This window comes from Petaurus breviceps, unplaced genomic scaffold, assembly GCF_028583685.1.
Source record: "Petaurus breviceps papuanus isolate PSGF00001 unplaced genomic scaffold, PetGlider_PUasm1.0 90386, whole genome shotgun sequence".
NCBI lineage: Eukaryota > Metazoa > Chordata > Mammalia > Diprotodontia > Petauridae > Petaurus > Petaurus breviceps.
In genome coordinates, this window is record NW_027187236.1 from 1,899,119 (window position 1) to 1,910,924 (window position 11,806).

Consider the following 11,806-nt stretch of genomic DNA (forward strand, 5'->3'; position numbering starts at 1 on the left):
TTCATGGAAAAGGTGGAGTTATTTATTAATATATAATATTTGTTTACAAGGTTTTTGCATCCCCCCCCATACCATATCCAAAATTACCCTAGGTTATTGATAATGTTTCATCAATCATTTTCTAGAGTGTAATTCATAACAATCCCCAAAGTCTCCCTTTCCCATGATTAAGAGTTCCTGGATTTCTGCTGGGATGTTGAGTGGCTAAATGTCTTCAACCTCCCTTCCCCCAACTCTTATGATCTCCCAGCTACTAGTGCCCCCCACCCCCTGACAAATCACCTTGTATATATTTTGTATACACTAAACTATGGGTCTCCCCATTCCAATAGAATTTTAGAGCCCAGATTTAGTACCTGATATATAATAGGTGGTTAAAAATGCTTGTTGATTCATTCATTGTCTTCCTTCCACCTCTTACATGAACTGATCATTCTTTTGGCTCTAGCGCTATGCTTTGAGCAGACTAGACATTAAAAAAAATTAGATTTCACTGATTTTTTTGTTTTTATATTTCCAAGATTTTTCCCTGTACACTTCCTTCAGAGTAGATATTTCATGTTTGTTGAATGAATGAGTGAACCCAGGACATCAGAAATGGAAGAGACCTTAGAAACTATATCGTATGACTTCTCAGGGTTGAGATCCCATTGCTGATAAGTCAGAGTTGGGTCTTGAACTTGAGCCCAGTGAATTGTGGCTAATTGATTCCAGAGTCTGAAGCTGGAATTGCAGGCTGGATTGTTTTTGTTTGTTTGTTTGTTTTTTCTGGCCAGCTCAATCTTTTCCCCCACCTTATTTATTTGTTTTTTATTCCCTAATGTCTTTAGAATGGAAGTAGCTCAAAGCTGGCCTCCAAGAACAGGAAAAGTCAATACTTGGGCGTTTTTAGAAGAGGTTTAGGGGAAGGCAAAGTACTTCTCTACCATACAATCTAACCTAAGGGGACTGTGGTCTGGATTGACCAGAGGGCATGGTAGCAACCACCCATCTTGAGATTTTTATGAACTGTGTGACCGAGGACAAATCACTTAACCTCTCTGCGTTTTTTTTAGCATTTTTTTTTCTGTGACATGAAGGGGGTTGGATTCAATGGCCTCTGAGATCCCTTCCAGTTCTAGATTCCTCAATCTGTGTGTGACCTTAGACAAGTAATTTCCTTTCTTTGGGCCCTAGTTTCCTCCTCTGTAAAAAAGAGTTTGGACTAAATGAATTTTGAGGTCCCTTTCAACTCTAGAGGCAACTTTTATAGTCACAGAGGTTGGAGGACTAGACTCCAAGTCAGGAAAACCTGAATTTGAATCCTGCTTCAGACAGTTGTTGATTATGTGACCTTGGACAAGACTTTGAAGCTTATTCAGTTTCTCCCTTTGTAAAATGGAGATAGCACCTACTTCACAGGTTTACTGTGAGAATCAACTGAAATAACATATGCAGAGAGCTTTGCAAACTTTAAAACACTATATAAATACTAGCTACTATTATTAGATCTAGGAACTTAGGTGTGACCTACAGCAAGTCAGGAAGTGACTGGGCCTCAGTTTTCCCCTCTGTTAGATGGTCTCTGAGGTCCCTTCCAGCTTGAGATCTATGAGCCTATAAGTGTAATCCTTCATTCATTTACACAAGTATTTTTAAGCAATTTGTATATGCCAGGGATGTATGCATTGTCAACCCTTTGGAAACTTGCTACAACTTTCATCCCCTCCCCTCCCTACCCCCAGGTTTTCTCATCTGATCAGCCTCTTCTGGTATTATATCCAGTTTTCTCATCACTCGACACTCCAAACCCAGACTAACATTCCAGATAAAGTGACCAGAAAAGAGGAGAATGGTAGGAGAATAAACATTTATATACTACCAACTACTGTGCTATGAATGGAGTGCTTTTTACGAATTAAAGTTTCAAGTTTAGCGACTTGCCTAGGATCACACAGCTAGTAAGTGTCTGAGACAGAATTTGAACTAGGGTCTTCCTGACTCCAGGCCCAATGATCTAGCCACTGTACCACCAGCTGCTGCAATGGGATTAATGGGAATAGAGAGGGATTCTCCCCTATAACCTTTCACCTTACTGAGAGCTCACTTGCTACCTCCAACCATAAGGCAAACCCTCACAGGTGAGAAGTGACCAGATTGGGGGGAGGGGAGGATGAGTCATATGAGGGCTAACCCTTGAGTAGGGCCAGCCAGGCCTGAATCCCATGCTAAGGAGCCTTGGCTGTTGTCAGCAGGAAGGGGTCTCCTGTTCATTTGTTTCTTCTCTTTGGCTCTACGGTTCTGAAACCAAATCTTCACCTATAAAAGGAAAAAAAAAAGAAATCATCACAATATCACAGCTCCGGAATACTTTAACATTTGCAAGATGCCTTATGTCTCATTTGCTCCTAACAAAGGAACTGGGAGGTAGGTATTTCAAGGGATGTTCTGCCCATTTTACAGCTGAAGACACAAAAAGGTGGAGGAACTTGCCCATAACCACACAGGAGCCAAGTAGGGGAGAAAAGATAATATGGTACCATCTACTATGTTGGCTGAAGGCTTAGAATATAAGATTTAGAATCGAGAGAAACTTCAGAGCACATATAGACCAACCCCCTCATTTTACAGAGGGGGAAACTGAGTCCAAGGAGAGAAATTTGCCCAAGATAATACAGAGATGGTAAATGAATGAAACCTGGAAGATGACAAGATGAAATGAAAGAAGAACAAAGCATTCTAGATTAATCTCATTTCCTTTTTTGACAGGCTTCCTAGACCTACAGTTTACCTTGATTTTCGCACATTATTTGACAGTCTCTCTTGTAGCTAAGGTGGTAAGATACAGGTGAGAGTATTCTATACATTTAGGCAGATTCAGAACTATACTTATCCCTTCCACATCCTGGGGGTTAGTGGCACAGTGCCCCAGTGACCTAGAAAATCCTCGTAAAATTTCTGGACCCTCCCTTCATACCAGAGAAAAGAAATTGTGTATATTTATGGTATTAAAAGATAAAATCTGGGGGCGGCCAGGTAGCACAGCGAGTAAGAGCACCGGCTCCAGTGTTGAGAACACCTGGAGATCGAATCCCGGGCTCAGACACTTAGCACCCACCCAGAAACACCTGGCCGTGTAACCTTGAGCAAGTTACTTAACCCCAATTGCTTAGGGGCAGCCAGGTGGCTTAGCGAGTAAGAGCATCGGCTCCAGTGTCGGGATGACCTGGATCAAATCCGGGCTCAGATACTCAGCACCACACCCAGAAATAATAACTGGTCGTGTAACCTTGAGCAAGTTACTTAACCCCAATTGCTTAAAAAAAAAAAGATAAAATCTGTTTATATTATACATATATTTTATGCTTTTCTGAGTTTATAAACTTTTTCTGTGTCATCTGCTGACCTTCACATTTCATCAGTGGCTTTCTCAAAACTCCCTCAACATTCTCATTTAATTTCTGATGCCGATCTGTGATATATTGAAACCACAAGTGGGGAAAGTCGAGATGTGGAAGGGCTAACTGTAATTGGATGGTTAGCCTCAAATGCCCCCTTAGAAGGAGATCCATAGAGAGGGATCTCCTTGATACTTTTATCAAGGACTTGGATAAAGCCATAGATGACATACTTATGGATGAACTCTAGAAAGGGTAAGGGAGACTGGACTACAGTATCAGGATTAAATAGACTAAATCTAATAAAAGAAAATCTTATAGAGATAAAGTTTTACTCTTGGGTCCAAAAGAAAAAAAATTGCCTCCACAAGGTCAAGATAGGGAAGCATAGGGGCGGCTAGGTGGCACAGTGAATAGAGCACTGGCCCTGGAGTCAGGAGGACCTGAGTTCAAATTCAGCCTCAGACACTTAACACAAAAAACTATCCGTGTGACCTTGAGCAAGTCACTTAACCCCAACTGCCCTACCTTCCCCCTCCAAAAAAAAAAAAAGATAAGAAAGCATCATGGTTAGATGGTGGTTTATCTGGAAAAGGTTTGGGTGGATGGAAAGCTTGATAGGACTCTCCAGTGTGATGTGATGGCCCGCAATACTTAAGGGGGTCTTAGGCAGACATCTGGAGCCACATTTCTCCAGACTTCCCCCAGACTTCACCCAGAGATGCACACAACTATGGAGCTACTGTAACCAAAAGAGCAAGACAGTTGCTCTCTCCATCACTGAGCCCAACACTCCTTGAACACTGACCAGTCTTCACAATTTTGGGTAGAAGAAATAGGAAAGTTTCAAATGTGCCGCCCCCTTTTATAAATGGGTAGACTGAGGTCTAGAATATTTAAGTGATTAAAGAAGTAAAATCCTAAAACTGTTAGAGAACTTTTAGCTCTTAGAATTATTGTAAATTTTACACGTTGTGCCCAAGTTTACTATCTTGGGAACTGGAAAAAAAAGACTCATTAACCTTCTAAGTGATCTCTGGGAAAGAGAAATGTATGAAACAAAAAGAAACCAAGTACCTCAACAAGAAAATGAAAGGTCATGTGAAAGGTCCAATGTTCTGGATTCAAAAGTTGCCTACAGCTTGGAGATCTATCCAGATTTTTGGTGGGTTTTGAAATTGGCCTTCTTGGGCCCCTCCCAGCTCTAAGTTCTAAGATCCTTCCTGGCTCTGACATTCTATGTTCTAACGTCCCTTCCAGCTCTGGCTCTGTATAATCCAAGATCTTTCCCAAATCGTACATTCTCTGTTTGATGTTCCCTCTGTAGAATATCATATGTTCTAAAGTCCCTCCTGAATTCTCAGGACCATCCTCTCACCTTCTGTTTTGAGGTTGCTCCATGCTGCAACTTTTTAGTTTCTAATGACCCTTCAAGCTGTGACATTCTCTATTCTTGGTGGTGGCGGTTTTCTGGAATTCTTTCCATTGCTAAGATCTTATGGTACAAAGTCCCTCCAAAGCAATACCATTTTATGCTCTATGGTCTAAAGTGCTTTTCAGCTTGGACTCCGTGATGCTCCTGCTAGGACCTATTAGTAGCTAACCTTGGAATCAAATCCCAAGCTCCTACTGGCCTCTAAAAGGAAGGAACAAACATTTCCCATTAGGTAGATGGGCCAAGATCAGTTTTCAGACCCCAGTCAGGCATACCCACAGATATCACTGTGCATTTTGTGCTGTGCTGTGCGTGGGTAGGAACAGGGAAGAAGAAACTCGAGTAATGTTTCCAGGGGGCCCAGAGAGTTGGAATTAGAGGCCCCCTCAAGGCCTGCATGGGGATACATCCAGCTGACCTGAAGGGAGGAACTGGAAGTTTAGGAAAGACAGTGATGGACAGGACCAGCCTCTCTTGGCACACAGAGTAAAGGCTACCCCAAATCTTTTGCCAGAACCTTAGGCCTTTTCACTATGGGTTAATAGGAAAAATTCTCAGAACTCTCCCTGATTAAACAAGAACTCCAGGAGGGTGGAGTGGGAAGGAATTCCATGCTCAGATAGGTAACAAAGGTAACTGCACCGATTTCCCTTCTTCCCTCCAGTAGTACCCCAGGCCCTTCTTCCTGGTGTCCCCAGAATCAATCAATCAACTAAATAACAACCATTTATTAATTTCCTACAATGTATCCCAATGTACACCAGGTAGGCTCTGGAGATACAAGTACACTTGTATGAATGAAACAATCCCTAGTCTTCCAGAGCTTCCAATGGGGAGGAGTAGGCCCTACTGAGTCATGCCCCATAGCCCAAACATGAAGTGATATGGCTGCTGGAGAGCCCAGTCTGGCACCCAGGAGCAGGATAAAGCCAACTGGTTGGCACAGACCTCCAAGTATGCCATCATCTGGTAAACTCAAAGTAGATGAAGTAACCTACACCTGCCCGAGGTCAGCTCAGACAATGCACTTTGACTCCCTCCCTAGTTGGGCTGGTCACGTTGTTTGAATGCCAAACGTGCACTTGCTTAAAAGCCTATTTTATGGAGAACTCACACAGGGCAAGCATTCAGAAGAAGCGATACAAGGACTCCTGGGCTATACAGGGACAGTCTCAAGGTTTCTCCTAAGAATTTTATATGAACCGATTGTGTGACATGGGAGACACTGGCCTGGCATGGCGTGCCCACATTGGAGAAGGTGCTGTGCTCTATGAGCAAAGCAGAATTGAAACAGCTCAAAGGAAACACGAGATGCACAAGTTTAGAGAATCCAGCCCAAATGTTCACGTGGACTATTTGTGTCTGACCTGAGGTGGAGCATTCCAAGTTCATACTGATCTGATCAGCCACAGTTGAACACACTGACATTTGACTCTAACATAGTGATGTTATTTTGGTCCTCTTCAAGAACAAAGTACAACAACTAACCAGGACTTCTACCACTTGAAAGTTTCACTGGTGACACACTTGGTTTCCTTCTTAAAAATAACTTTTCTCATAAAATCATTGAGATAAAGAAGATTCATAAAGGTCATCTCAGCCTTCCTTCCACCTCCACCAAGGGCTATATTTGCTTTTATTTTTTGAGAGGGGAAGTTGGAGTTAAGTGACTTGCCCAAGGTCACACGGCTAGTTTTTGTGTTAAGTGTCTCAGGCCAAATTTAAACTCAGGTCCTCCTGACTCCAGGGCCAGTGCTCTATTCACTGTACCACCTAGCCAGTCCCCCCTCCCCAAGAGCTATATTTGAACCCAGATTCGAATCTATCCTTTTTTTTTCTAATCCCTTCAAGGAAGGAGACTTTTTTTGGGGAGGGCAATTGGGGTTAAGTGACTTGCCCAAAGTGACATGGCTAGTAATTGTGTTAAGTGTCTGAGGCCGAATTTGAACTCAGGTCCTCCTGACTCCAGGGTAGGTGCTCTATTCATTGCGCCACCCAGCCGCTCCAAGGAAGGAGACTTAAAAAAAAAAAAAGTCCTTTGGTGTTTACTTATTCTACTGGGAATATAGAATCTTCCATCTAGAGCTGGAAGGGCCCTCTGCTGCCACCTTTATTCTGCCAATAAGACCCATAGAGATGAGCTAGCTGGTCCAAAGTTGGCTAGGTAACAGATGGCAACGCGAAAGTTTTAGCCCTGGATTTCTGATTCCAGACACTACTATCGACCTCCTTGTCTCACTTCAGTCTTCTACTACATCTCTTGTATCAACTCTTGGAAAACCCTGAAGGCCCATATACTGGTACTTACCTGTCTCTCTGAAAGATTCAAAGAAGATGCCAGTTCCAACCGTCTTGGTGAAGAAATATATCTAGCGAAGTAAAATTCCTTCTCCAGCTCCAGCCTCTGATGATCTGTATAAACCACCCGGTACTTCTCTTTCCTTGTTTTCCCTGTTTGGAAGAGAAGGCACGTCTGGATTTGAGTATGAACGACCATTGCCACACATCTAGACAAACTTCTACCTGAGGAGTCAGAAATGTCCCATGGCTGCCCCCTGGCACAATGAATAGAGTGATACACTTGGAGCTCAAAAGACCCGATCTCAACCCCTGCCTCAGACACCCTGGACAAATCACTTACCCTCTGCCTGCCTCTGTTTTCTCATTTACAAAATGGTAATAATTATAGCATCTCCCTCTCAGAATTCTTATGAGGAACAAAAGTGACCATCTATGTTCAAGATGACAGCTATTTCCAATCACAAAACACCCAGTGATGGAGAATTCACTCTTTCCCACTTTTGGCCAGCTCTAATGATAGAATCTGAAAATTTAGAGCTGGAAAGGACCTCCAGGATCATCTAGCCCAGAGACATCAAACATGAGGCCTCCTGGCTGCATTGTTGCCATAACACTTCCTAGTGCTGCCTAAACCAGATTCAAATGTCATTGGTAAATATTTAACAAAACAAATTTAAAAATACAATAAACTATTGATAATGTTAATATATGGTTTTCTAAGTCAATATGCACCCAAAAGGATCCTATGTATGAGGGCCTTAGTTTCCATTTCAGTGTGACACCACTGACCTAGTCCACAGTTAAAGTCGTAGTGATTGCATTATTTTCCAAGTAAACACACAAAATGCAAGTTATAACCCATCAATGGTCAAATCCCTTGACAGGTCTTAACAAGCAAGTGCTGGCAGGGGAGCAAGTCACGTATTGTCGGGGAGTCCAGCACACATTGGCAGGAATATGTGCATGTAAGGACTTGTTTATAATATGATATCATACAGTTACATCAAAATTTCAATGCAGGAAAAAACCCCACAAATTTGCAATAAATTATTAAATTTAAGATGCACCTTTAAAAGATGTATCATATTGTAAACAAGTAAACACTTGCTTGTTAAGTAAGACCTGTCGAGGGACTTGACCACTGATGGGTTATAACTTGCATTTTATATGTTTACTTGGAAAATAATGTAATCACTACGACTTTAACTGTGTTACACAACAGATGAAACACGTACAGGTGATTTTCAAAATTTTCTTCTCTTCTTTCTTTATGCTTCCACTGCTCCCTTATTTTTATTCGATACTCCCCAGTTGCATTTGAGGCTACCACTGCCAGCCCCCTCCCCACTTTGGGAGCCCGTGCAAGATAATCCAAGACTTCTCTAAGTCTCCAATGCTTCCTTCAGTTGATGCTTATAAAGCATAATCTCCAGTCCCTCTTCAGCTAGCCAACATCCTTCCAAAAATATACTTAGATCTGAACACATTGTTTTGGAAGATAGATGTGGCCTGAACGGGGCTGAGGAGGTGGGAGTATAACCTCCTTTATTCTGGGAAAAATGATTATGATAAGAGACACTTGTTCCTAGAGGGTTGTGTTTGTGTTACAAGAGGTCACCCCTACTAGAACAGGAACTGTAGGAGGATAAGGATTATATCTTATCTAATTTCTGCTTCTTTCCTAGTACAAACACAGTGGGAGCTTAATGATAATAATAATAATAATAATAATAATAATAATAATAACTAGCATTATAAATGCTCACTATATAATAGTTTTTTCTGGTTTGCAAAGCACCTTACAAATATCATTTCATTTAATCCTCACAACTCTGGGAAGTGTTGTTCAGTCATTTTCAGGAGTATCTGACTCTTTGTGACCCCATTTGGGGTTTTCTTGGCAGAGATACTAGAGTGGTTTGCCACTTTCTTCTCCAGCTCATTTTATAGATGTGGAAACTGAGGCAAATAGGATGAAGTGACTTGCCCAGGGTCACACAGCCAGGAAGTGTCTGAGACTCATGAAGATGGGTTTTTTTGACTGCAGGCCCAGTACTCTATTTACTGCAGCACCAACTAGCTGCCTACTCTGAACAGTACATACTATTATGCCCATTTTACAAATGGGGAAATAGAATATGAGAGAGGTTAAGTGATTTTCCCAGGGTCACACAGGCAGAACTAGAACTCAGATCCTACTGACCTAAAGTCCATTGTTCTGTTCACTGCATTAGTTGGCTACAGATTTATTGAATTCAACTTTTGAATTGACAGTGTTTTCCCCAAAATTCAACCAGTGAGTTTCCTTGGCACTCACTGGGGCTGGAGACAATCCACTTGCCCCCAAGTACTAGGCTAAGAGCCCTCTTTAGAATCACTTGCCCTTTCAGGGATTTAGTTTCCTCAAAGGTCCTTAATCCCAAGAACCTTTGTAGGGGGAAGGGTGCTTGTAATCTAAGATGCTTCCTTGTTTGATGACAAAATGAACCTAAAAAATATCTGATATTCTGCTTAACATTCAAATCCCACCTCAGAAATGTTCTAGCTGTGTGACCTTGGCAAGTCACTAAACTCCTGCCTCAGTTTCTTCAACTGTAAAAATGATAGCAATAGCACCTACCTCCCAGGGTTCCTGTGAGGATAGAATGAGATCATGTTTGGAAAATACTTAGCATACTGCAAGTCACACTTTTAAAATGTCAATTAGTAATAGTATTACAAAAATAATAATAAAGTGGCTTCCTAGACTCTGCACTGTGGTAGGGCAGGACCAGCACCTTTCCAAATCATCCTTTCACCCCCTCTCCCTTAGAAAATCCTATTTCTATGTTAAGAATTCTATGGGATGGGGATGGCTAGGTGGCTCAGTGAATAGAGTACCAGCCCTGGAGTAAGGAGGACCTGAGTTCAAATCTGGCCTCAGACACTTAACCCAAAAACTAGCCATGTGACCTTGGTCAAGTCACTTATCCCCAACTGCCCTGCATTCCCCTCTCCAAAAAGACCCCCCCCCCCCAAATATTATAGGAAATGGTCTAACAGGACTTTTTCCTCAATCATATTCTCTAATGCTCTCAGGCCAGATTTCACCTACTGAAAAAGAAAAAATTCCAAGCAGTATAAACGGGGCTAAGCCAGGTAACCTTGTCCACTAACCTAACTCTAGATCTAACACTTATAGCCTCACAGATCCAGAAGGGACCTCAGAGGCCAATGCCCTCATTTTACAGAGGAGGAAACTGAGTCCCAGGGAGGGGAAGGGAATTGCTCAAGGTCACACCTAGGATCCTAGGTCCAGAGTTACAAATGAACTCAAAAACCATCTAATTCAACTCTCTCCTTTCAGAGGTAAACTGAGGCCCAGGGAGGGGAAGTGATTTGTCACAGCTTACACAGCTAGTTTGAGGAAGGATGCAAACCTAGATCTTCCTGACTTTTAAGAGATTTATTACAATTCCTTCATTTTTCAGAGGGATAAACTGAGGCCTAGGGAGGGGAACTGACTTGTCCAAGGTGACATAGGTAGCAGTAGCAGAAGAAGGATTGGAACCCATGTCCTTTGCCTTGAAATCCTATGTTCTCTCCATTCCACCAGACTCTCCAGGAATAAAAGGCTCTCTCCCAGGCAGCTAGGGCTTAACACCTGAGGTCTTGCGTTCAGAGCCAGCACTCTCCCACTGTCCCCCTCCCCCCTTCCCTTTCTCCCCATTCTTTGGCTTGCCAGGCGCTAGACTAGAACATAGGAGGAGAAAGGGAGCAGGCCTCAGTCTCAAGCAGCACTTCCAGGGCTCATAAAGCCCAATGCTCCCCTCTCTGGCCCTCCCCTGCCCTCCCCTTCCCTACAGTAGTTTCTTTGGGGGGACAATTAAGGCCAGACCAGGCTTCTTTATTTGCTGTGAAAATCATCACCCTTTGTGGAAGACCAGCTTTCCCTTTGTGAGGTACCGCACATCAAAGGCGGCTGTGTTGGAGGCAGGCAAGAGAAGTGTTCAAAGAGCTAGGTGCCCCCTGGGACAGAACCTAAGACTCAGGAGTCTCTCTCCCTCAGCCTTCTACCAATAATGCTAGACAATCCCCTAAGACCCAGATAGCTAGAATCAGAATGGAACCCCAGAGACCACTCAGTCCAGTCCCCTCATTTTAACAAAGTGGGCAACTGAGGCCCAGGAGGAGATATGACTGGGTGACTCTAGGCAAGTCCTTTCCCCTCCCTGGGCCTCAGTTTCCCACTCTGTAAAATGAGGGTGTTGGGCTCAATGGCCTTCTGAAGTCTCTTGCAACTCTAGAGCTAGGATCCTGGTGTGGCCTTGGGCAAGTCACTTCTTCCTCTGGGCCTCAGTTTCCCCTCTGTAAAAGGAAAGGTATGGACCGGCTGAAGTCCCTTCCAACTCTAAGCCCACCTTTCCCATCACCTTTAACTCGACACTCTTACAGACCAGGGAGTCAAATAGGTGAGGCAAGTCTTTCTGGGAAAGAAAGAAGTCACACATGACTTTTCTCCCGGGATCAAAGTTGCGGGGTGATTGCTTAACTCCTTACTTGACACTGCCTGTGAGGGCACAGCCTCCAAGAGGTGGTGAAAGCTGTTTGGCACATGGCAATCCAGCGCAGGTGCAAACTGGCTGTCCCATCCCCAGCCTAGGGGGAGGGAGGGGCCAGGTATTCCAGAGCCTTTACTTTCTCATCCCCTTTC

General features: G+C 43.2%; 1 protein-coding gene across 9 annotated transcripts in view; it reads right to left on the reverse strand.

Annotated features, from left to right (window-relative positions):
- LOC138177338 (homeobox protein CDX-4-like) overlaps positions 1–11,806 on the reverse strand; it is a 20,657-nt gene continuing 8,851 nt past the window's right edge. For all 9 annotated transcript variants that reach the window (XM_069108496.1, XM_069108494.1, XM_069108492.1 and 6 more), the window contains 2 exons: positions 7,121–7,263; positions 1–2,298 (listed from right to left, as the gene is read on the reverse strand). In XM_069108496.1, coding sequence (XP_068964597.1) covers positions 2,158–2,298; positions 7,121–7,263 — 284 coding nt within the window. In that variant the 3' untranslated portion in view covers positions 1–2,157. The remainder of the gene's footprint in view (positions 2,299–7,120; positions 7,264–11,806) is intronic.